At 31.2% G+C, this 22,106-nt stretch overlaps 2 protein-coding genes across 10 annotated transcripts in view; one reads left to right on the plus strand and one right to left on the minus strand.

The window, feature by feature from the left end:
* LOC143234859 (KICSTOR complex protein ITFG2-like) overlaps positions 1-17,700 on the minus strand; it is a 78,939-nt gene extending 61,239 nt beyond the window's left edge. For 3 of the 9 annotated variants that reach the window (XR_013018835.1, XM_076472549.1, XM_076472547.1), the window contains exons 1-3: positions 17,227-17,651; positions 7,492-7,632; positions 1,331-1,426 (exon numbers count right to left, since the gene is read on the minus strand). Coding sequence is in view for 6 of the 9 variants with exons in the window: in XM_076472549.1 (XP_076328664.1) it covers positions 1,331-1,426; positions 7,492-7,587 (192 nt within the window). In the remaining 3 variants the exon portion in view is untranslated. Of the gene's footprint in view, positions 1-1,330; positions 1,427-7,491; positions 7,633-14,731; positions 14,787-17,226 lie in introns of those variants that run through there. The other 6 variants (XM_076472552.1, XM_076472551.1, XM_076472548.1 and 3 more) reach the window with 5 other exon arrangements.
* Positions 10,159-19,271, plus strand: LOC143234950 (uncharacterized). Its single transcript, XM_076472648.1, has 3 exons — positions 10,159-10,302; positions 18,263-18,553; positions 19,135-19,271. Exons 1-3 carry the CDS (start codon positions 10,159-10,161, stop codon positions 19,222-19,224), a joined length of 525 nt encoding a protein of 174 aa, XP_076328763.1. The 3' UTR covers positions 19,225-19,271.
* Positions 19,272-22,106: the final 2,835 nt, after the last annotated feature.

The following is a 22,106-nucleotide window of genomic DNA, read 5'->3' on the forward strand; positions in this document are numbered from 1 at the left end:
AATGTGAAGACTGAGTAGGAATAGCAGAGGTAACGAGCTGTACAGTACTATTGGTTAAGAGTAGTCATGTGATATGTACATGTTCAGAAATGATGCAAAATTGGTGAGATATAAAGACTAGTGTGCTGATTACAAAAAATTCTTTAGCAAATGCTTATTGGGCAGATAATGATCAAGATAGCTTTTGCATAAGAAGAGGTAAGTCAGTTTTGGAGCTACTCCCTTACCTTCATCTATGTAAATATTGTAACCTTTATAAAGAATATCAAAAGATTTATAAAAGCAAGATTTTCCTTTAATGAAACAATGTTGACTATCTAATAAACTTTTAAACTCTATTAAATCACTTTTCCAAAACATCCCTTATCAGACCTTCCGAAACCTTCTTACAAAATGTTGCTTATTACATTAAATAAATAATAGCTACTAAAATCACTTAACATGCAACTACAGCAAACACAACCAAGTGTTTCTTTTGTTATTAAAAAGTCACAGACAAAAGAATTAAATGAATCTTTACTAGATATGGTAATCTTATGATAAGTACACAGCAGGAATCTTCACTCAATTACAGAACCTTTTTGAAAGACATTATTTCACTTGACAAGTATGTAGGCTCCCAAAGGTATAATAAGTAGTTATATACATATATGAAGAACAAAATAAGAAATTCCTTTGTAGTGGTTCATATATTATAAGCACTATCATTATACACACTGCATTACTTGTAATATACCAAAATAGTGATATATAAAATGACAGTTTAGACTATAAACTATAATAATTTCCTTTATTGTAAAACTTGTTATTTATGTTGCACAAAACCTTGCAACTGTTACACTTGAATATTTATATATAAATGTAGAAATGCAATTGTATGTACTGGAGTATCTGTATCGGAGAAACATTTAATAGTCATTTTAACTTCCTTTCTATTTTTTTTCAGTCCTTGATGCTTCTGGAAATTAGGTTTTACATAATCTGGAAGGTAATTTTACAAAAGAAATAAATGAAAAAGTAAAATAATAATGAGCCTTAAAATCAGTATGAATATAAACAAACTGAATCATTAAATTTCAAAATTAACAAAATCTCAGACTTAGCACAAAAAGACTATTTAAAGGAAACGTTTGTTACTGAAGATAGGTTTGATTTAAAAGTCAACTGCATTACCATATCAGGAATGTATTTTCAGTATACATAAAAATATTTAATATAATGCAAGGATGCAAATCTGTAATCATCATTTAATTCTCATTTTTATAGACTTGATAATTAAATACAATTAGGTATACAAACACAGTATTATAAAAACAAACTATTTCCTTACCATTCCTAAATCATTTGCAACAGCCCATGGCCATTTGGCAGTTTCTCTGAAAATTGCCAAGTCTCCTTGAACATTTCCCACTGCGAGTTCATAATACTGAAATTGTGGACAAGCAACTGTTAAGTACATGAACATTTATTAACAGAAGTATATTAAACTATTTAGTTTCACATTAATATAATATTTGAAGATTATATAATTTGAAATTACATCTATACTTTTTTTTTTTAAATCAAGAAACGGTACATAATCAACATGTAAAACTAATAAAACTCCTTCCCTGTCACCAAAACTCATCAATTACAGTGCATTAGCAAGTTGAACTAAGGTAATGTTTTGAAAATGAGAATTTTAATTCATGAGCTAATTAGACAGCCTTTATGCTGGTTTTTGATACTCAATATGCAAAATAAATATTGTATAACTGACAATATAACATATATTGGAGCAGTGGAAGTTTAAATATGTGCAGAACAGGAAAATACATATACATAAAAAATTAAAAGGAAGCCAGTTTTCCTAATAAGGTGAAATATTACCCATTCAAACAAAACTGCTATGTTGAATATTAAAAAGTTGTGATAATATTGTGGATGTTTTAATGTTATTTGTTTTTAATATTTTTTTTATCTTTAGAAATCAGAATTGAATAAAAATAACTAGATTTAGTAAGATTTGGGACTAAAATAGTAGATATAGGCTTTTAATATAGATTTTAGTAGTGTAATGTACAGTACAAATGTTAAGTTAGGCTTGGTATTCACAAATATTCTCTAGGCTTGGTTATAATTTAACTTACAGTGAGATTGTACAACAAATTAAACATTGTTTTATTTAATAAATATAGCATCAAAACCATACTACTACTATGGACTACTGTACACCTTTAAGAAACCCAGTAGTAAAGATGTTCAATTTATATGTGCATTTTGTTGAATGAAGAAAAGTTGGAGACTATCCTAACCAAAGTTAAGGAAATAAATAAAAAGTATAAACTGTAGTAAACGACAGCAGAATTTCAAGAGAAGCTCAAGCTCCTACATGTAAGGGAGGAATCAAGTAAGATTAACAATGCCATTCAGGAAGTTAAAAAGGATAGTATTACAGTTAAAAGTAGTGAGCTTAACTGTAAAGACCCTATTATAATAAGCAATAGATTTCAGCCCTAAGCTTATGTAGGTGAGGAAGTATCTGAGAGAGGGAAAGCAAAATAATAGACAAGGATATGAATTATGAACTTAGAGGTTATAGGTGATTCCTTGACAATGGCTTGTGAATATAATAGTATGCGGGATAAATAAGGTGAAAGAGATTCATATTATGTTACTCTGGGGCACAGGTGGAAGACATGACTAACAGAGAATGACAAATAATGAAGGGGATTGGTAATAATGTAGTTTTTGTTGTGCACGTACAGACTTACCATATAAGTAAAAGTAAGTCAGAGGTGCTAATTAACAAGTTCAAGGAGTTAATAAAAGCATTTAAAAATAAAGGCCATAAATTAATTGTGTCAGGGATACTGCCAAGAATAACTGAGAAAATGAAATTTTGAGTAGGTCACTATGGCTAAATTCTAGGCTGAAATTAATACATAAGGATGAGTATGTTAGCTGGTTCAACTTGTGTGATCAGTTCACTGCAAGGAGAGAACATTTTGGAACGGATGGTTTACACTTAAATAGAAAAGAGTCTGGCATGTTTGCAAGGGCTATTACCTTGACTGTAAGGGAAGTTTCAAACTAGGGCAAAAAACTGAATGAAACAAAATTGAGATGTAGAGGAAAGTTTAGCATAGTAAATCATAATAAAAGTGGTTTTAAGAATATGCTTAATTATTACTATTACAATGCTAGTAGTATTAAAAATAAGATAATTAACTTTAGGGTAGTGGTAAAAATATAATGGGAATAGTTGAAACAAGGTTAAATGTAGATGATTTTGATGACAAATTTATTTGAAATCCATGGTTCTAGGTTATTTAACAGGGACACAGTAGTAAAGAGAGGGGAAGAAGTTGAGAAAATTATGAAAGGTGAATCTGTTTGGGATTCTATTAGTGGATACCAAGGAATAAGGCTCTTAGTAGGAATTTGTTAAAGGCCACCAGATGAAACTGGTGAAATTAGTGAGAAACTTTACAGTGAGATTAAGATTTAAGCTCTTAATAAAGTCATAAATATAGGTGATTTTAGTTTGAGACATTCATTGGGAAATGCTAGAGAATGATGAGGGGAAAGGATTTTTGGAAACTATTCAAGATGGATTTTTTCACCAATTGGTCAATGAATCTACTAGAAATAATGCTATTTTAAATTTATTGTTAACTTTTAGTACATAAATGGTTTAGAGGGTGGAAATCAGGGGCACTTAGGTACAAGTGATCATTGTTGTATTAGGTTTGATGTTTTGCTGTATATAGAAATCAGGAATAACAACATTTTGATTCCATATTTTAAAAAGCAAATTTTGAAAGGATGCAACAAGAATTATCTGTTGTGAATCAGAGAGCTAAGTTTTTGGAGACACTTAACAAATGTAGAAAATGTTTATAGAAAAATTACTGAATATTCAAAGCAAATATATTGCTTACAGAAAAACAAAAAGGTAGCTGCAAGTAAAAACCAGGTTGGCTCATAAAAGGTATAAGAGATAAAATTAAAGAAAAGCAACAAATTTAAGAAATTTAAATTGACTGGTAGTATAGAATATTGAATTATAGAAAGTAAAGAAAGTTGGTCAAACAGGAAATTAAGACATCCAAAAGGTTATATGAAAACAATTTGACTGTAAACAAAAATTAACAGTAGGACTGTTTAAGTACATTAGAGATAAACAATATGTTGGGATGGGGGATAGGAACTTTGAGGGATGATAGTGGAAGGCTTGTATCTTATGGTTATGCAATGGACAGGTTATGAAATTACTTTTCTTCAGTTTTTTCTATTGAAGACTTAAACAGTGTTCCTCATCTTGAACAATCAATATATAAAGACAAAGTTGAACAAGATAACTGCATAAATTCTGGGCTTGTTAAAATAAAATTTGGAAGTTTAAAGAATGGTAAGGCTTCTGGGCCAGACAATATCTCTTAAATGGTCATAAAGGAGATCAGGGATTGGATATGTGGGCCACTCAATACAATTTTTTGCAAGTCCTTGAATGGTAGATAAGTACTAACAAACTGTAAATTAGCTAATGTCACTCCTATCTTTAAAAGGAGGTAACTGAAATAGTTCCAATAGTTATAAACCTATTAGTCTTACACCAGTTGCGAGATAAGTCTGATTAAGGATACTCTAACAAAGTTTAGATATTGCAAATGGGTTACCATAATTGGAATTATGAGTATAATTTGGATGGGAATCACTTTTAATAGTGTCATGAAATAAAAAGAATCTTTGTGTAATGGTCGACCAGTCTCTTAACCCTTGCAAACAACGTGCTGTTGCTAGTGGTATAGTAAATAGGAGTTTTGGTTGTATCCACAAAAATATCAAATACTGTATAGGTCTCTGATTAGGCCACATTTGAAGTATTATATTCAGTCTTATGCTCCTTATTTTAGGAAAGGCATTAAATTTTTAAAGGGTTCAGAGGAAAATTACTAAAATGGTACCTGGGAGATTGAGAGGTTGTCATATGAAAATAGATTAAGAGTCTTAAAATTTTTTTCTCTTTTGCAAAAGAAAACTTGGAGGCAATCTGATTGAAGTGTTTAGGATTGTAAAAGGAACTGATAATGTTCATGCATTAATATTTTTCACACTTAATAATGAGAACTATAGAACTAGAGGAGATAAATATAAATTTTAGCAAGATGGAAGCCATCTTGAGCTAAGTCAGTTTTATTTTTCAATTAGGATGGTTGGCCTATAGAATGGGTTGCCTTCAAATGTTGTGAAGGAAGTAAGTTTAAGTGAATTTAAAAGAAAGCTTGATAGATACATAAATGATAAGTGCAGGTGTTTTTTGTTTTGTTTTACTTTTTAGTAGATTTATTAAGTTTGGCTTAGAATATGAGACAGTAGAGATGAACCAACAGGTCCCTTGCTGTCCCTAAACAATATGTTTAAAACTCAAGGTGATAACACTAACAAGTCTTTAGAATTATAAACTTAATCAGCAGTGGAAATGTATCTTAAATTTCAATGTATTGAAACAAATTTAGTCTTTGATATAATATTTAATGACAGCAAAAGACCTATTCATCCATTAAGAATGTTCATTCCACTAAACAAAAAAATCCCTCAAAGCCAACTTTTCTCATTCAAATGATTATAATTTTAGTTTCCTTAAATTTATTGCTTCAATGACATATGAGAGCAGTGCATTTAAAAGGTCAACCACTGTTTTAGAAACCAAATATGCAACTTAAAATCCTATTGTCCTACCACTAGCAACACAACACTGCTTAAATGGCTTAAGAGACTGACCAACTAGAATACCAAAGAACCTATATTTTTTCACAACAGTGTTAAGGCTATTTCCAATAAATGTATTATTTTGATTCAAATTATGATAACCCTGTGCATCTATGATAAGCCATCTGTCACTTATTCATTCAACTCAAATAAACAATCCTTTTGTAAAACAGCAGCAGCATCCTCTTCTTAACCAGCAAAATCTAAGATGCAAGATTCATCAACAAATTTAAGCAATTCATAACACTGAACCTTAAGGTACCCCACTCATGACATCAATTCCATTTAGCTGAATTCCATTTCAAATAATCCTATTTTTTTAATAAACATCTACTTTTCTATCCAATGGGTCAATTAACATTTTAACAAGCCTTTTATGTGTTACCTTGTCAAATGCCTTCTAAAAATCCAAATACACCAAATCAACACTTAAACCAATGTTGAAAGAATAGAAATGCAAGATTTTCCTCTAGTGAAATGAAATTGACTGTCCCAAAAGTTTTAAATTTTGTTAAATTGCTTTGCAAATCATCTTGTATCAAACTTTCTTCACCATTGATGTAAAAACTAATAGGTCTATAATTACTGGGGAAATTTTTTTTATCACCTATCTTGAAAAGAGGAGTAACATTAACTGTCTTCCAATCCTCTTGCACCTGCCCACTTTTCAAGGAGCTACAAAAAAAATATTATAAAGAAACTGGCATATGTAACCCTTTACCTCATTCAGAACCTTCCAGGAAATAGTATTTAGCCTTCAAACTTCCCAATATTTCTTAACAAGCTCAGAATTTATAATGATTATCTTGTTTTAACCTAATAACTGTTTGGGATAAGAAGTATTGAAAGAATTTTTATATTTTAAATTTAAGAAATGATTTAAACACTTTCAAATAAATTTATTCTATCAATGGGATGCTCATGAAATTAATAAAAAATGTGTTTCATACTGAAAAATAGAAAAAGATAGGTGATTAAGGTATGGTACTTTGTAAAAGTACTACAGTATTACTTCTTGTGCTAAATGAAAAAAATTTACATGGGATTGGTAACAAAATCATGAGGCATAAATTGTTATTATTATTATTATTATTATTACGACTAATTTCCACAAACTATGGAACATCATGCCATACATTCTACTTTCATACACAGTCAGAAAGACTTAACAGTAAATTTACAGTGATTCATTACACCAAAAAATAAATACATAAATACATGTACATACGCAGTTGTAAAAATTAAGATCTAAACGTCTGTTAAATTACAACAGATCATGTTGTTGCCTATGTAACATGTACATTCAAAACTGGAACTTAAACTAATGTAAATTTTAAGAACTTCTTAAGAAGAGTAAGGGAATTAATGTATATATAAATTAACCACAACTGGTTCAAAAATTAACAAAAGTAACCCTGTATAAGAAATTCACTAGGAATTTTTACTGGCATATATTAGTACAATTAAAAACTAAAACTCACCATGATTACAGGAACTGTATTATTAATTGGGTATTTTTATCCTAATCCCCATAACATCTCATAATCCCCAGCTTTGTATAGTAATATACTTTAAATGTCCTAAATCTATATATTGTGCAAGCAATACAATAAAAGTTTCTTAAACTTGCCCTGAAAAATATTGATGAAATTCCTAACAAGAGATATATACAACATATTATACTAAAATTAATTATGCCATTAAAAAAATATGCATAAAGTAAGAAAAAAACTATACCCCATCATTGTCTACATCTGCCAGGACTATGGCATCTTTACAAATATTTCCATTGAAGTGAAACTGAATATGATCAACAAATGATACTGCTCTCATTGCAATCCACTCTCTCTCAAGCCACTGAGCTGTCCAAGTCCAACACTGCAAAAGGAAGAGCAAAGTTATATTTTAAAGTTAAACAAAATCACTGAATTTAGGTTAACCTATTCAAAATACAGATATGATGTGCCACTTTTCAATTTCAGTACAGGTTCATACATCATTACATATATATGAATGCCACTAATGAAAAACTTATAAAATGTGGTTTTGTGAAATTTCAAAATAACACATAATAACAAAGAAAACTTAGTTTACAATCTCAAGCTCAGCCCAGAATTAAAACTGTCAATCTGCATTTGTTTTTTCATTTATTCAATATCAATGAAAAAAAAGGGGGGCCTGAATAGGGCTGCACATCATCTGCAATATACTGTTAGCAATAGCATTAGTAATATTTTAGTATAGAAGAGTATTAAAATTGGAAATACGAAGGCTAGCACACAAATGCATAATAAGTATACAGGTGTACAACTGTAAATACAAAGCAGAAAGTTGATGTTAAGAAATCACTACAAATCATCTGACCAGACATAAAATTCATGGGATATTACTATTTATATGGAAATTTGAAATACTTCAAACTAAGAAGTTTGTTAAGTTGGATTTTGAAATATTAACTGGTATTGCATGGAGTCATAAAGTAAGCTGTGTGATGATCTTGAATTTTTGGAGATAAATTAAATTAGAAAAATGTTTGTAGTTTATTTTGTTGTCAATGTTTCAGATACATGTTCTTTAACTTACAAGATCTATTATATATCATGTCTCTTTCTAAGAGAATGTAGAACAACCTCCATAAATGAAATTTATGCACTAACCCAGTCATTACTCAACTGTTTAATCCTGGATGCCTACTCTTCAAATCTGCTTTATCTAAAACCAGGTACTGCAGCCATACTTCTTTTCACATTTGTTCAGCTCTAAATTTAATCCTACAAGGTTTTAAACCTACATTCAACTACCTCTCTTCAAATGATAAAGCTATGATAAAGAATAGAATAATAAAGTGCTCTGTTGGTTTAATGTATATAAAAGAAAATTTCATATTGGGTTAAATACTTTAGGAATAGATGAATAGTTGTTTAATTTTTACAATGATCTTCACTTACCACTTTAATTTTGTTTATTTCTTTGCTTTGTAATGTGTTTTTATACTTTTATTAAATCACCAGTTCTTTTCAGCTTTATTATATTGTAAAATTCTCATAGCCTTATTTCATGTTAAATTCTGTTCTGTGTATGGTTTCTTTTCAAAATGTACTTACAGTTGTCATTAAATGACAAACTTGTTTTTTTACTTGCTCAAAATATTACCAAGAGAATAAACTACAAACAGTTTTTCAAGGGAAATTACCTCCAAAAGTATAATTTATTTATTATATTTGCATTTTTCTACATATTTATTGTATAATAATTTAATTCTACAAGTGTAATATGGCAACTAGCTTATCTAGTTGCCATATTACACTCACATGATTAAAAAAACAACAACAACAAAAAAAAAACTTATTTTCTGGAACTATTTATTAACCTCCAAAAATAACTTAAAGAACATTTTATAATCACTGGACAAGCAACATTTACAAACATAGCAGTGATAAAGGCCGCCATAATGATGGGGATAAGTACACCCACTAGCCCATTTTATATATTAAACTCAAGCATCAGTATACTGAAACCTATATGGTAATCTTTACAAAAATGATAACCAAAAACTAATAATTCCTTATCTAATTCAATAGTCTAGGATCTACATACCACAGCTCAGCATAGGCTAGTGTCACAGATTTACAATAACTAATACAACTCTTACATCCTAAATCAATTAACAGCATGTACAACCAATATCATGTGACTGCCGAGTTGCATCAAACACTGTATGACAAAAATGAGGCTTAGATAAGACAATTACACAAAATTTAAGTACTAGAGTAAACATTTTTTTCACCTAAATATACATTTGCAAAAGAAAATTGCATCTCTACACACAGTAATTATTTCTCTTTCATCTGTCACTAAAATTTTAAACACACTAATAGCCTTATGTCTAAATCACAGATTTTGATGCAAACTGAGATAGTACAACAATACCTTTTCACCAACAAAACACTAACACATTCTCCACACACAATAAATCCTGTTATTAACTGCAGTCATAATTAACGTCATTCTTAGACATGGTCAGACTAATGTTCACTGCAGTGAGGAAGGTGTGAAGACATTTATTAAAAATACATTATAAAGGTAAAAAAATTTTAACTTCTGAAACAACCCACTCTTCTCATTATGACAAGAAACCCAGTTTAAATAAACATGCATCTCAAGACAGCTGGGTTAATCTGAGGATGACCTAAGAAGGTTGAAACATTGCTCTCTACTTTATTTTGATAAAGCATTTTAATACCCATACCCAACAGTCTTGAGATACAATCCACTTATCTTCCTGCGCACAGTAGACAGAATCCCACACTGATGTGATGTAGGGGCTAGTGCAAACAAAAAAAAATTAAACGAGCTCCCTTACGAGAAGCCATCAGAAAAGGAAAGCCCATGGAGAATGAGACCATGTCTTCTCAGACAGGATATACTCTTCACCCAGATGAGAGCATTAAAGGAGGAGGGCAGAGAGAAACCATTGTTTACAAAAAAGGATGGAAAAAATACATGACCAACCAAGTTCTTTCACACAACAGTTCAGATGAACTTGAGGTAAAATGACTTGGGAAATAATCAGATCATACAGTCTAATATGTGTTCTACTGTATAATTTATTCACCACACATACAAATAGAAACATAAACTAATGTCCCTTCCTGCCAGGAATGGAGACTAATACTGGAAATTGGTAATGGAATACAAATATGAACATTTTATATTTTTATGAATACAGTAGAAATGCTGAGTATTTGAATACAAAAACATAGAAATATAAGCATGAACACTTTCATGATGTTAGTAAAACACACAGGTTCAAGAAGTCTTGAGAGAAATGAATAAGAACACTATAACCCACGTGTTTTCAAAGATGGACCTTTCTTCTTCAGGCAAAGAAGTTTAGTTTCAAAAGTTTAGTTGGTCTAGTTTCAAAAGTACTCAGGTGATAGGGTTTTATTCATGAATACTTTGTCAGGTAATATTCAATAATGACAAAACAGCAGAAAATAAAGTATCAATACTTTTATTTTATGGAAAACTTTTTAGAAGTTGAAACAAAATTTGAAGAAATAATGTTTCAATACTTTAATTTTTTCAAAATGCAATAACAAAGTTTTAGAACAAAAATATTTTTCATTATGAGCACCAGTCTCAAATGTCTTGTCATTAATATGGCAGTGATCAATGTAATAGGGCAACTAGTTCACCTACAAAAACCTCAATTAATCCAAAAAACAAAAGCTAAACAGGGGGAAAAGGATATTGGAACACTCGGGTAGCATTTGCCTAGTGGAGGAAAGTTTTTTATGCATTTTCCAATGGTCTATAGTGCTGTTTGCTTCAGGAATGGAAGCATTATCGAAGTAGGCGTTGATCTCGCTTTCCTCTAAGCATGAGATGGCTGGTTTCTTGGAGATAAAAAAGAAGGTAAAGAACTTACTTCTTTTGCAAAGGAATTTTACAGTTCTCTTTTTGTTCCATGGTTGTAAGTTTATTTTTTGAGGAAACTTTCATGACTTCATGCTGCAAGAGTATTCAATTAGATTCCTCGACCATATTTCTAGTGAAACACCAGTCAAATTTAAATCTAAGATCCAATGCTGCAGCAAAGAAAAGAAACACATCATTGCTCATACTGAGTCAGCTGACCATGAACAATTTTTTTTGGTGCAGAGACAAGATTCAAATTATTTCTAAACTGCATACTGCCAATCTCAGTCGTTAGCTAACAAACATATGGAGCTACATAAACTAGAGGTAACACTTTTCTAATTCCAAGCAAAATTTTTCCCTTTTCAATAGGTGTTGGTATTGTCACCAAATCTATAAGCACAGTTTGACCATGAAGTAGTCTTGATGTACCAGTATGTTGATTATCCAACTCCACCTGAGGAATCTTCAATAAAGACTTAATGACCTTAATTTCCAAGTTCTATCACGTTGGTGTTACTGAATGGACTCTGGCTTCTCTCTCAAGTTAGAGTTATTTGCATTAATTTTTGAATGGTGGTTGATGTTTGAAAATTACTTTCAGCTGTGGTCCAGTTTTTTCATGCCATGTAACATGTGGTAAAAATCAGTGGTAATGTTCAGGTAGAAACTTAAAAAAAGTTCATCTTCCAAGTCATTAATGTAGATGAGTTATCATCATCTTTCACACTAAATAGTATTTGTCATTCAATTTCAAGCAAGCAGAAAGCCTTGATTATGCTGTATGCATTATCAAATGCCACATAAGACACCTTGGAGACTAAGGTTTGACACACTGATTGGGACTTTATGGAGTTAAACAATGAGGAAGGGACTTCTTGAAGAGATTCAGGATGTTTTTAATACCAAAAGGTCAGTTAGCCAACTGGGGAGGAGGATCCAATCTTAAATTTACTGTTCAACACTAATGATGACATTTGGCTGTAAAACTTGAAACAAGAGAACATCTGCAAAAGACTAATTGCATAATTAGGTTTACTAACAACTGGGACCAAAATATAAATTTAATAGAGACACCAGTGTGCATGTGTGTGTATGTGTACATACAATGTAAACATGAACATAACAAAAACAGCATTATAACAAGATTTAAGTTCAAATGGGGGAACTCCACCTATCAGATAAGAACCTGAGGCAAATGTAAAACTCACCAGCAACTAATAAGAATAAGTAAAAGGTTAGGAATTGAATGCTTGAAAGCAAAACATCGACTCTTACTGCCTTTTGCTATTTGCAGCCAGCTGTGAGAAGGCAATTTCCATTAATATTTAGATGTAACCATAAAATATAATTAAACTGCTCTAAAATTCCACAATTTAAAACTTCAATCTCACCCTTTATTTATTAAATTATAAAAAGCAAAAGATATTCTCATAGTAGAAATAAATCAACCCATATTTCTACAAAACTACCAGCCTGTAACATGAGGCTTTTTGTTAAGTAAAAATGACCGATTTTGTTTAAATTTAGAGTTTTTAACAGATATACATATACTATGATTTGTTTGTGTTGAAATGGTAATAAACATGAGTTTTTAGTTTTTGTTCAGTGAATCTGGTTTCCAATTTTATTCCAATTTCACTTATGGTGAACACTGGGCAATTAGTACATAATTTTCATTTAATAAAGATTTTGGTTTAGTGTCAAGTTGAGTTATTTTTAAGTTTACAGGAATTGTATATATTTAATGGCAAATTTTACTAATGTTTTATGTTTGTTCCTAGGTTAAACTTGTAATAAGAAGTTTTCTTTACCACCCATTCTAGTTGTTTCTAAATTTTATCAAAGTGTGATCTTTGTGATCAAAAAAAATTAAGTTTCTAATTTTTAGCTAGCCAGATGAGCTCACAAGACAAGACTTATCATTGGTGAATATAAATAACCATTTAAAAAGGTATAGGTGAAAAATATTGTAAAGTTTTAAAAAATAAACTTTTTAGTTCACAATGGTGATATTCTCAATAATATGGAAGGATAACAAAGGTGATCAAACATAACTGGCTTAAAAGGCTTAAAAAAAGGTAAAATCATGGATAAATGAAATATATTTAAGAACTAGAAATGTATTGAACATTTTACAGAACCATAGAAAGGTCAAGGAATCAGTTTAAAAAAATGTCTAAACCCCAAAAAACAAAGGCTCTTTAAGTATGAAAAGAAAGAAAAATGTCATAATGAGGATTCATCCTCCAGAGGATGTTCAAAGCAAGATTTTTATTCAAAGTTATGAGGTGGCTCAGCTCTTGCATTTTCTGTTGATGTTGTAAAAACATACATATGTTTATATTAGCAATACAAATTCAAATCATGTAAATTTTAATTCCTTAATGACATGTAATAAGAACTGCATTGGAAGTTATAGGCCAGTCAATCTTGCTTCTGCAATGGAAAACATTCTGGAAGGTCCAATAAAAGAAGCTTTATTAAGTCATTTAGTAAATTATAATATAACAAGAGTCAATATAAATTCATTAAAAAGGAAAAATCTTGCTTCACTAACATGTTAATATTTTAAAGCTTTAGATAAGGTGTCACACACCCTACAAAATAAAATCACACTGATGATAGTTGGTGAAAGACTGCAATTGTAAGTAGCTGGGTGAGAACAAGGCAAAAAGTCAATGACATAGTACAGTCAACTAGACCTTTGCTACTAATGGTTTGCCTCAGTGAAATTGCTTGGGCCCCTACATTTTTTCTTTACATTAAATGACATTGATAGGATCAAAACAAGTATGTTAAAGTTTACTGATAACTTTAGTTATATTCAGGATGTTTATGTATTACAGAGTGCTACAAATTTTTTGATAAGTTGGATAGATATTTGAAAAACTACCTTTAACAAGCAAGTGCAAAGTAACATGTCAGTTAGTATAATTTGATTCATATATTTATTTAACAGTAAATAGGAACCCACTTAACAGCTTAACTAAACAAAAGAATTTTGGTCTCTTAATAAATATACCATTCAAGCCATAAATGTAGTGATCCATTTATTAGCAGTAAAGCTAGTAATAATTGGACACATTTCAATACGTATTAATTACAAGTCAAAATAGATAATTATCATTAAACATAAACCACAATTACATCTTATTTGGAGTGTTGTGTACAATTTTGGTTTCTTTACCTTAAAAAAAGATGTTAACTGGTCAGAAACTTTTTTAAAAAAGATACTAGGATGATTTTGAGGAAAGAAGTGTTGTCTTATAACAATACATTCAAATCTTTTTTTTCTTCTTCTTGAGAGCATTAAGGTTTGGAGAAGATAGATAACAGGCATTGTTCATAACATTTAAAAGGTTCTAGAAGAGAACTTCTAATTACTTTCACCCCATATGCAAACTAAGAAAACTGGTAACAACATTCTTCTATTCAAAATTAACTGCAACCATTTTATAATTATCTAATTTTAATAAATATGATATATCCTACTTGTATGTAGGAATTTTCTCTGTAATTTTGACTTTAAACATCAAAATGTTTCACTTACATGTATAACTATTTCTCAAAAAGTTAAAAAGTATGTTAAACTCTCCATCTTTTCACTGAAAAATCAAAAAGGGATCATTAGGACACAATTTAAAACATTTTAAAATTTCCATACATCCAAAACTTGCACTCTCTCATTTCATAGCCTGCAATATCTTTTTCAAATAACATATGAATTTATGGATTTCAAATCTTTACTTTAGTAATCTTAAAAACCTAAATTGTGTTGCTACATATCATACAATTTAAAAACAGTGAGAGACTTGGTGGTGCATCTTGAGCATTCATACATTAAATGCAAAAATACTCAAAACAAGAATTCATTAAGATAGTTATCAAGCCTTCCCTTATGGTTAACCTCTTTGACATTTAGTGACTTACTACAATCATTTCATCTGAAAGCAGCTCATTTCAAAGGTCAACTAATCTGTTACAAAAATAAAGATTTCATAGCTGAAGATGACTCTTATCCTGCCAAAATTTATATATTTATGTCTCCTAATCAGTATCAGACTAATGCATAGGCTACCTATGCTGATGCTTAGAGCCCTATTTCGAGAGCAGACCCACCAGCCACCCAAGTAGAAGTTATTGTTTGTACAACAAGGAGAATAGATGAAAAAACAAAAGTTTTATTTTTCAATGTCATTATCATCTCATTATATCTAAATATTACCTGGGCTTTACTAAACCTTAATCTGGCCTTACTCCAAATTTATGATGTTCACCATTAAGTATGAAAAAAACAAACAATGGATGTATATAACATTCAGTTCCCTTAACAATCTTAAACAATTCAATCAGATCCCATTAACTTTTTTTTCTTCACAAATTCAAAGATCTTAACCTCTCCTTGTATAGCAACCTTTCCATCCCAGATATTGTCTGACTCTTACTAGTCTTAGTAACCTACCCCTAAACTCTTTCCAAAAATTCAATATCCCTCCCAAAGAAAGCAGCCCAAGACTGAACACAGTATTTCAAATGTTATAACCAATGAAATATAAAATAAATTTCTAACTTATTGAGAGTTGTGTTCAAACTAACATTTCTCTATATATGACACAAAATCAAAGTCTGTCCTCAAGTTAGAACAAAAGAAGATATGTTAAATCTTACTTAATATGTAATTTTGGAACAACATGGGACTTGTTGACCCATCTCAGCTGTTTCATCCTCTAAACTACACTAAAAGTATTAACAAATATTTTAAAAAAAAAATTTTAGGTCAGCTCTTATTATTTGTATACTTATCACATTTTTTAAAACTCACAACATCCAAAGGAAACCAATTCAATGAGTCAACCACCCTATTTGAAAAATAAAACTGCCTTAACTGAAAATTACTCCTACCCTGCCTAAATCTATATTTGTGTCCCTTAGTCATACTATTTTCACAGTTCAGTAGGAAAAAGGGTGATGCATCAACACTATCAGTTCCCTTTATAAACAAATCAATCAGATCACCCCACTATTCTTTTTTCAATAGAAAATAATTTGAGATTTCACCCTTTCCTCATATATATGACAACCTCCTCCATCTCGAGAACCATTCTAGTGATCGTTTTCTGAACCTTCAAAAAAATTCAATGTCTTTTCTAAGGTAAGGAACCCAAGACCAAACATAATATTTCAAATGTGGCCTAACCATTGATCTCCATGTTGACATTGTAACTTCCTTAGCATTGTATTCAATATTTCTGCAGATACAACCTAAAACTCTATTAGCCCTACCACAAGCACACTGCTTGAATGGCTTTAGAGACTGATTGACTTAACGTTGTTAAGATTATTCCTAACTAAGTTATATTTATAATTCAAATTATAATTGAAATACGTTATCTGGTGTTTATTATAATGAAAACCAATCTACCATTTATTTACCAAACTTAATAAATGATCCAAGTCCTTTTAGAAATCTGCAGAATCTTCTTCACAGCCATTGAACTTTAATATCATCTACAGATGAAAATTTAAGTAATTTATTGACTTTCTTCATTTATGTCATTAATGTAATATAAACAAAAAGTGCAAGGTCCTAAGACTGAGCCCTGGGGTACCACTTGCGACATTAATCCAGTTTAAATGAACTTTTTTTTTCCCACGTAGCCACTATTCTATCCAATTCACTTATTTGTTCCCAGCCCCAAAAACAATTTTTACCCTAATTTGAAAAGCAGTAATCTTTCCAAAGAATGTTAAAAGATTTGCGAGGCAAGATTTTCTCTTAGTAAAACCATGTTTAATATCCAATAAAATTCTAAACTTTGTTAACTCAAGTTTCGAAATTTCTGCTTAGATTACTTGCATTCTATACCCTCCAATTATCGATGTTTAACAAATTATAAGTAAATTATTTCCAGCTGTTAAGTAGAGCAGAGTAGGCCTACCACTCATTACAAACTTTTTACAAAATAAGAATTTGTAAATTACGTGTAGGACAGACAAATAATTGATACAGTATGCATCCTAAATGCTTAAAATAGTGTTACTTACCTTGGTAAGGATGATGAATTTATTTCCTTGAATAAATTCCAGAATCTTTCAGGATGAGGAACTTAATATAGATATCCTCAGTATATCCTAGAAACTTAGGTCTTGTGACTCTAGTCATTAACATTACAAATTACATAGCAATGTACTAGGTCAAAGTAGGGTTATACCTAATCAGTTTTTGAGGGAAGTCAAACAAACCTCATCACTAAATCGCACGATAGGCCTACCATGTCACATGCAAACTTTCTCTTCAAGAATATTGAACCTGGTCAAGTGATTTTTATTAAGCATTTTCCTGAAACAAAAAATAAATAAATAAAGACACGTCTTTCTTTCAGGTTAAACCTGGAAGTACAGCCCCACTAACCCCTAATTATGTTAATATATTGAATAATTTTTCATGATATTGTGATTGAAGATTGTACAAAAATGGTGAAATTGTCAGTTTCACATTTTGGTTAATTTACCAAAAAATTTTATATGTCGTGTAACTTGCAAAATTTAAAATTCTACTCAGTGAGTTAGTGTTGTGATTCACCCTATTAAATCTTCCAAACTATAGCGAATTTAAGCATAATGAGAGTGATGATACCTAAACGTTATATCACATTTTCTTTGGGAGGTTTGTGTATAGAAACTTGAAGATTGTAGTTTTAAAATTAACAAAATCTATTTTATTGTAAATCCAGATGAATAACACGAATGTTTAAATCGATAGTATGCTTAATTTGTATTTGTCGGATTTTTTCAAGTACCAGATCTGTTGGATAGACAAGCTTAGTTAGGTCAAGTACATTTGATAGGTTTGGTACTACTATGTCATTGATATATCTTATGCCCGTTTAAAGATAAAAACGCAAAACTAACGTGGCAGAGGTTTAGTTTAGAGAGAGAGAAATTGTAAGAATTCTCTCTCCAACTGGGGTGTTCAGGAACGTTGTGGTTCCTCTTCGTCCCCTTTCGTGGAAGGTTATTAGGTTTAGTTTTTTTTTATTATTTATTTATTAAATAATTTTTTACTCTTTTTTGGGTGAAGGAGGTCACTCTTAATGTTATCCAAGAACAAGGCAATGGCAGCACCGGAGAGAACGGCCAGGTCCCGTCCCGAAAGGCAGAAGTCAAAGCAAATATGAACACGAACTCAAACGACCCGAATCAGGGTCTGGCAATAAAATTGCCTGGGCTGGGATCTAAAAATCCAATGCCTAAGTTTTTGCTGTGGGGGGAAATGGGAGTGCCCCGAGAAAACCCACTTTCACAGGACAGACGCCGAAAGTTTTGCCTGTCCTGTGCCCGATATCTGAAAAAGAGAATACATATTATTAACGTGAGTTTAGTTCTTTAGATACTTTGTTGTGTAATTTGTGATTCTTGAAATATGTTGTAAGGTGAAATGTATTTTGTTGGTGCACTAGTTAATTTGTGATGCCGTTAGTTTGTTTCTGTTTTCTGCTTTTAGATAATATTTGTGTGATATTTCCGTTAGTCTATTTCTCAGTGTTGGTAAGTTGCTGATTTGATGTATATAATTTACTGGCGTGAATGACGGTAGACTGAATGCAGATCTTAGTATTCTGTTCTGTTGAACTTGGATTTTCTGGAGTGTGTTATTTGACATATTGTATGTTACTTGACATCCAAACTCTATTAGTGGACGGATGTAAGCCTTGTATATTTGGATAATGGTGTTTGGTGAACATTTCGATTGTCTACTGGTTAGAGTCATTAGGTGTGAAATCCGTTTTCTAATTGATGAGTGTATATTGTTAACATGTTTTTTTCCATGTTAGTTTTGTGTCGAAAGTGATGCCAAGGAATGTGATGTCTTTGCTCATGTTAATGGTCGTATTTCCGAGTGATAATTTTATTTTTTCTAGATTTTTTCTTTGTTTTTTTAATTTCCTGTAGAAGGTGATTGCTTGTGTTTTGGTTGGATTTAAAACTACTCTCCACTTGTTACTCCATGTTGAAACGTTGTTCAGTGATTCTTGTACGTGAGACATGGCCATCACTGGGTTTTTGGAGGTGCTCCAGATAGCGATGTCGTCTGCGTATTGTGAATTTTGCGTGTTTGTTAAAGTTGGGAAAGGTATGTCACTGACGAAAATAATATATAGAAGTGGAGAGAGGACTGATCCTTGGGGCACTCCTGCGGTTATATTAAATGATTTAGATATAGTTTTATTGACTTTTACTTGTGCTGTTCTATCTGTTAAGAAATTTGAAATCCATTTAACTATAGTGGGATTTATTTTCAGGTGATTTAGTTTGTATTTGATGGCATTGTGCCATACGCTGTCGAATGCTTTTTTGACATCTAGGAATACCTCAATGGTTACTTGGTTGTTGTTAAAAGCTTTATAGACTGATTCGGTGAGTCGTGTGAGGTGATCTGTTGTTTGCCTGTTTTTCCTGGAGGCATTTTGAGATTCTGGAAGGATGTTATTTGATTCACAAAAATGGAGAAAACGGTTGGAGATAACTCTCTCCATCAGTTTGCCGAGGCAGCTTAACAGACTGATGGGACGGAAGTTATCTGGATTGGTTCTGTTGGTTTGTTTCTTTGGGATCGTGGTTATGATGGCTTTTTCCAAGTGTCAGGGTAATGTTTAAAGATATGTGAGCCGAATGATACTAATATGCTGTTCTTTGACACGACTGTAACATTTTTCCTGATGTTTTTAGATATCTGCATTACCATCTATTATTTGAAAAGTGCTTTGAATGAGGTAATGATGATAATAATGTAAAAAAATACGAGTACGTGAATAGAACATTTTTACGTGATTTTGTAAATTACTTTAGTAAGTTATTATTTCAGTTTCATTAATATTTATTCAGATATACATCTTTTCATATATGTGTATGTGTATGATTGACCATTTTAATTGTAGTAAAGTACTTATTCCAGTTTATAACAATTAGATAACCAACTCAGGTGTCTTCACTGACCATCAAAATTGTTAAATCGCTCCTATACTGTTATTTTTTGCTTGATTTAGCAGTGAAAGACAAGAGGGAAGGCGACTAGTCATCATCCCTACTACCAACTCCTGAACTACTCTTTTACCAACGAATAGTGGGATTGACTGTCACATTATAGTGTCTCCAAGGCTGAAAAAGCGAGCATGTTTGGTGCAACAGGGATTTGAGCCCAAGACCCTCATATTCCGAGTAAAGCGCCATCCATTTAATTAAACCATCAATTTATGCAATGTATAATGGATTATACATACTTAGCACACCCAACACTCAATACCATTTTAAAAACAACTGAATGTTGATGGTTGACTCTATTATCTATGTAGATTTCTAAAGTTTCTCCAAATTGTATAATCTGTTATTCAGCAAACACATTGACTAATAAATAATATTTGGCCTATTTGGTAGAATAATCAGTAATGGATGGTATGTGTCAATTACAATAAAAGGAGTCTTGGGTCTGATTTCATTATTCAGATTGAGCTCCCAGTTGTCTAAAGTCAGCTCTATTGTTTTGAGCTAATAGACACCTAAAAATATATTATAAAGACGGCTGGTGTGGGTATCTAAACTTTAATTAAAATAAAGTACAAAACAATATTTCTACCTTCTTAGGTCATTTTCAGGTTAACAGAGAGACTTAGTATATCCAAACGTTATTTATTTCTTCACAAAAGACATTGATGCATGATACCACATTCACCGAAATAAATCATTTTTAGAATTTATATATGTTATCTATAATTATTCTTCACAACATTTCCCGGGAATGCCAAGGTAATCTTCTCAAAATAACTATCTGAGGGTTGTGGTTTCAAATCCTCGTCACATGCTTACCGTGAGGGGGTTATAAAGGCGATCAATCTCACTTTTCGTTGATAAAAGAGAAGCCAAAAGTTTGGCGGTCCGTGATGATGACTAGCTGTTACTGAAATAATCATACCCAAACATTTAGATAACCTAAAATATGTATCTATGCCTCATGTCAAGCAATTGCTTGGAAAAAAGATCATTCTAGGTGCAGAAGAGGAGAAAGAACACATTTCGATCAACAACACGCAAAATGCACGAGCACTTTTGTGCATAAAAAATCCTTATTAAAATAGCTAACTACCAAAAAGTTCATATTTGTCTTTGTTACAAAAAGGAGCCAGAAAGACAGTAGTTTAAACAAAGAAAGATGACATAGTCTTCTACTATTGCAGGGAATACTAGCATAATATAAGCATGTATATGTGTGTGAGCGCGCACACACACTTAAGAGCATGAGTTGTTCAGTTTCTGTATGTGGTTGCTTACAGTCTAAATAATTTTTTGTCAAACTAGAAATGTCTGTGTTTAAAACACCACTTTTCCTATTTTAGGAACATTAGTATTGTTCGTTAATTTGTAGACTAGTCTTGCAAATATGTAGGTATTATTTTACCTTTGTCTTCTAAAGTAAAACATGTCTTCAAATTAAGTTTTTGACTTAGTCTTTAGTCATGATTATAGTATGATCCATAGAAAAAATTTAGTCTCAGTACCACCTGATCCATAATCTACCCTTGAAAACGATAGCTACAAATTACACTATGTAACAAAATTTTTACTCTTTCTTGTTCCTGGGCAGAAAGTGTTATTTCCAAATTGCTTATGCCTAAAGTAAATGGAAAATACCTATTTTTTTCTTCGAACTTTGCTTTTGTGACCTGGGAGCGTATAACGAAAACATGATGGGAGACTATATTGGAATACTGATACGTGAAAGTGATTTACATTACAGTCGCAAATCTCAAAAACTACTCACTTCTAAACATTTTTGTAAAACTTTAGCATAAATACATGTAAATCTTGATTACATGTTAATGTAATCTGATCATATGTTGTTTTATTCAGACCTTATGTAAATGAAAACG

This window comes from Tachypleus tridentatus, chromosome 12 (assembly GCF_004210375.1).
Source record: "Tachypleus tridentatus isolate NWPU-2018 chromosome 12, ASM421037v1, whole genome shotgun sequence".
Classification (NCBI taxonomy): Eukaryota; Metazoa; Arthropoda; class Merostomata; order Xiphosura; family Limulidae; genus Tachypleus; species Tachypleus tridentatus.

What these genes read in the sequence shown, in the direction of transcription:
- LOC143234950 (XM_076472648.1), top strand. Translation starts at nt 10,159, where the DNA reads ATGTCTTCTCAGACAGGATATACTCTTCACCCAGATGAGAGCATTAAA. An exon ending in ACAGTTCAGATGAACTTGAG is followed by an intron (nt 10,303 to 18,262) that starts GTAAAATGACTT and finishes TTTTGGGTGAAG; the next exon opens with GAGGTCACTCTTAATGTTAT. An exon ending in AGAGAATACATATTATTAAC is followed by an intron (nt 18,554 to 19,134) that starts GTGAGTTTAGTT and finishes AATTTCCTGTAG; the next exon opens with AAGGTGATTGCTTGTGTTTT.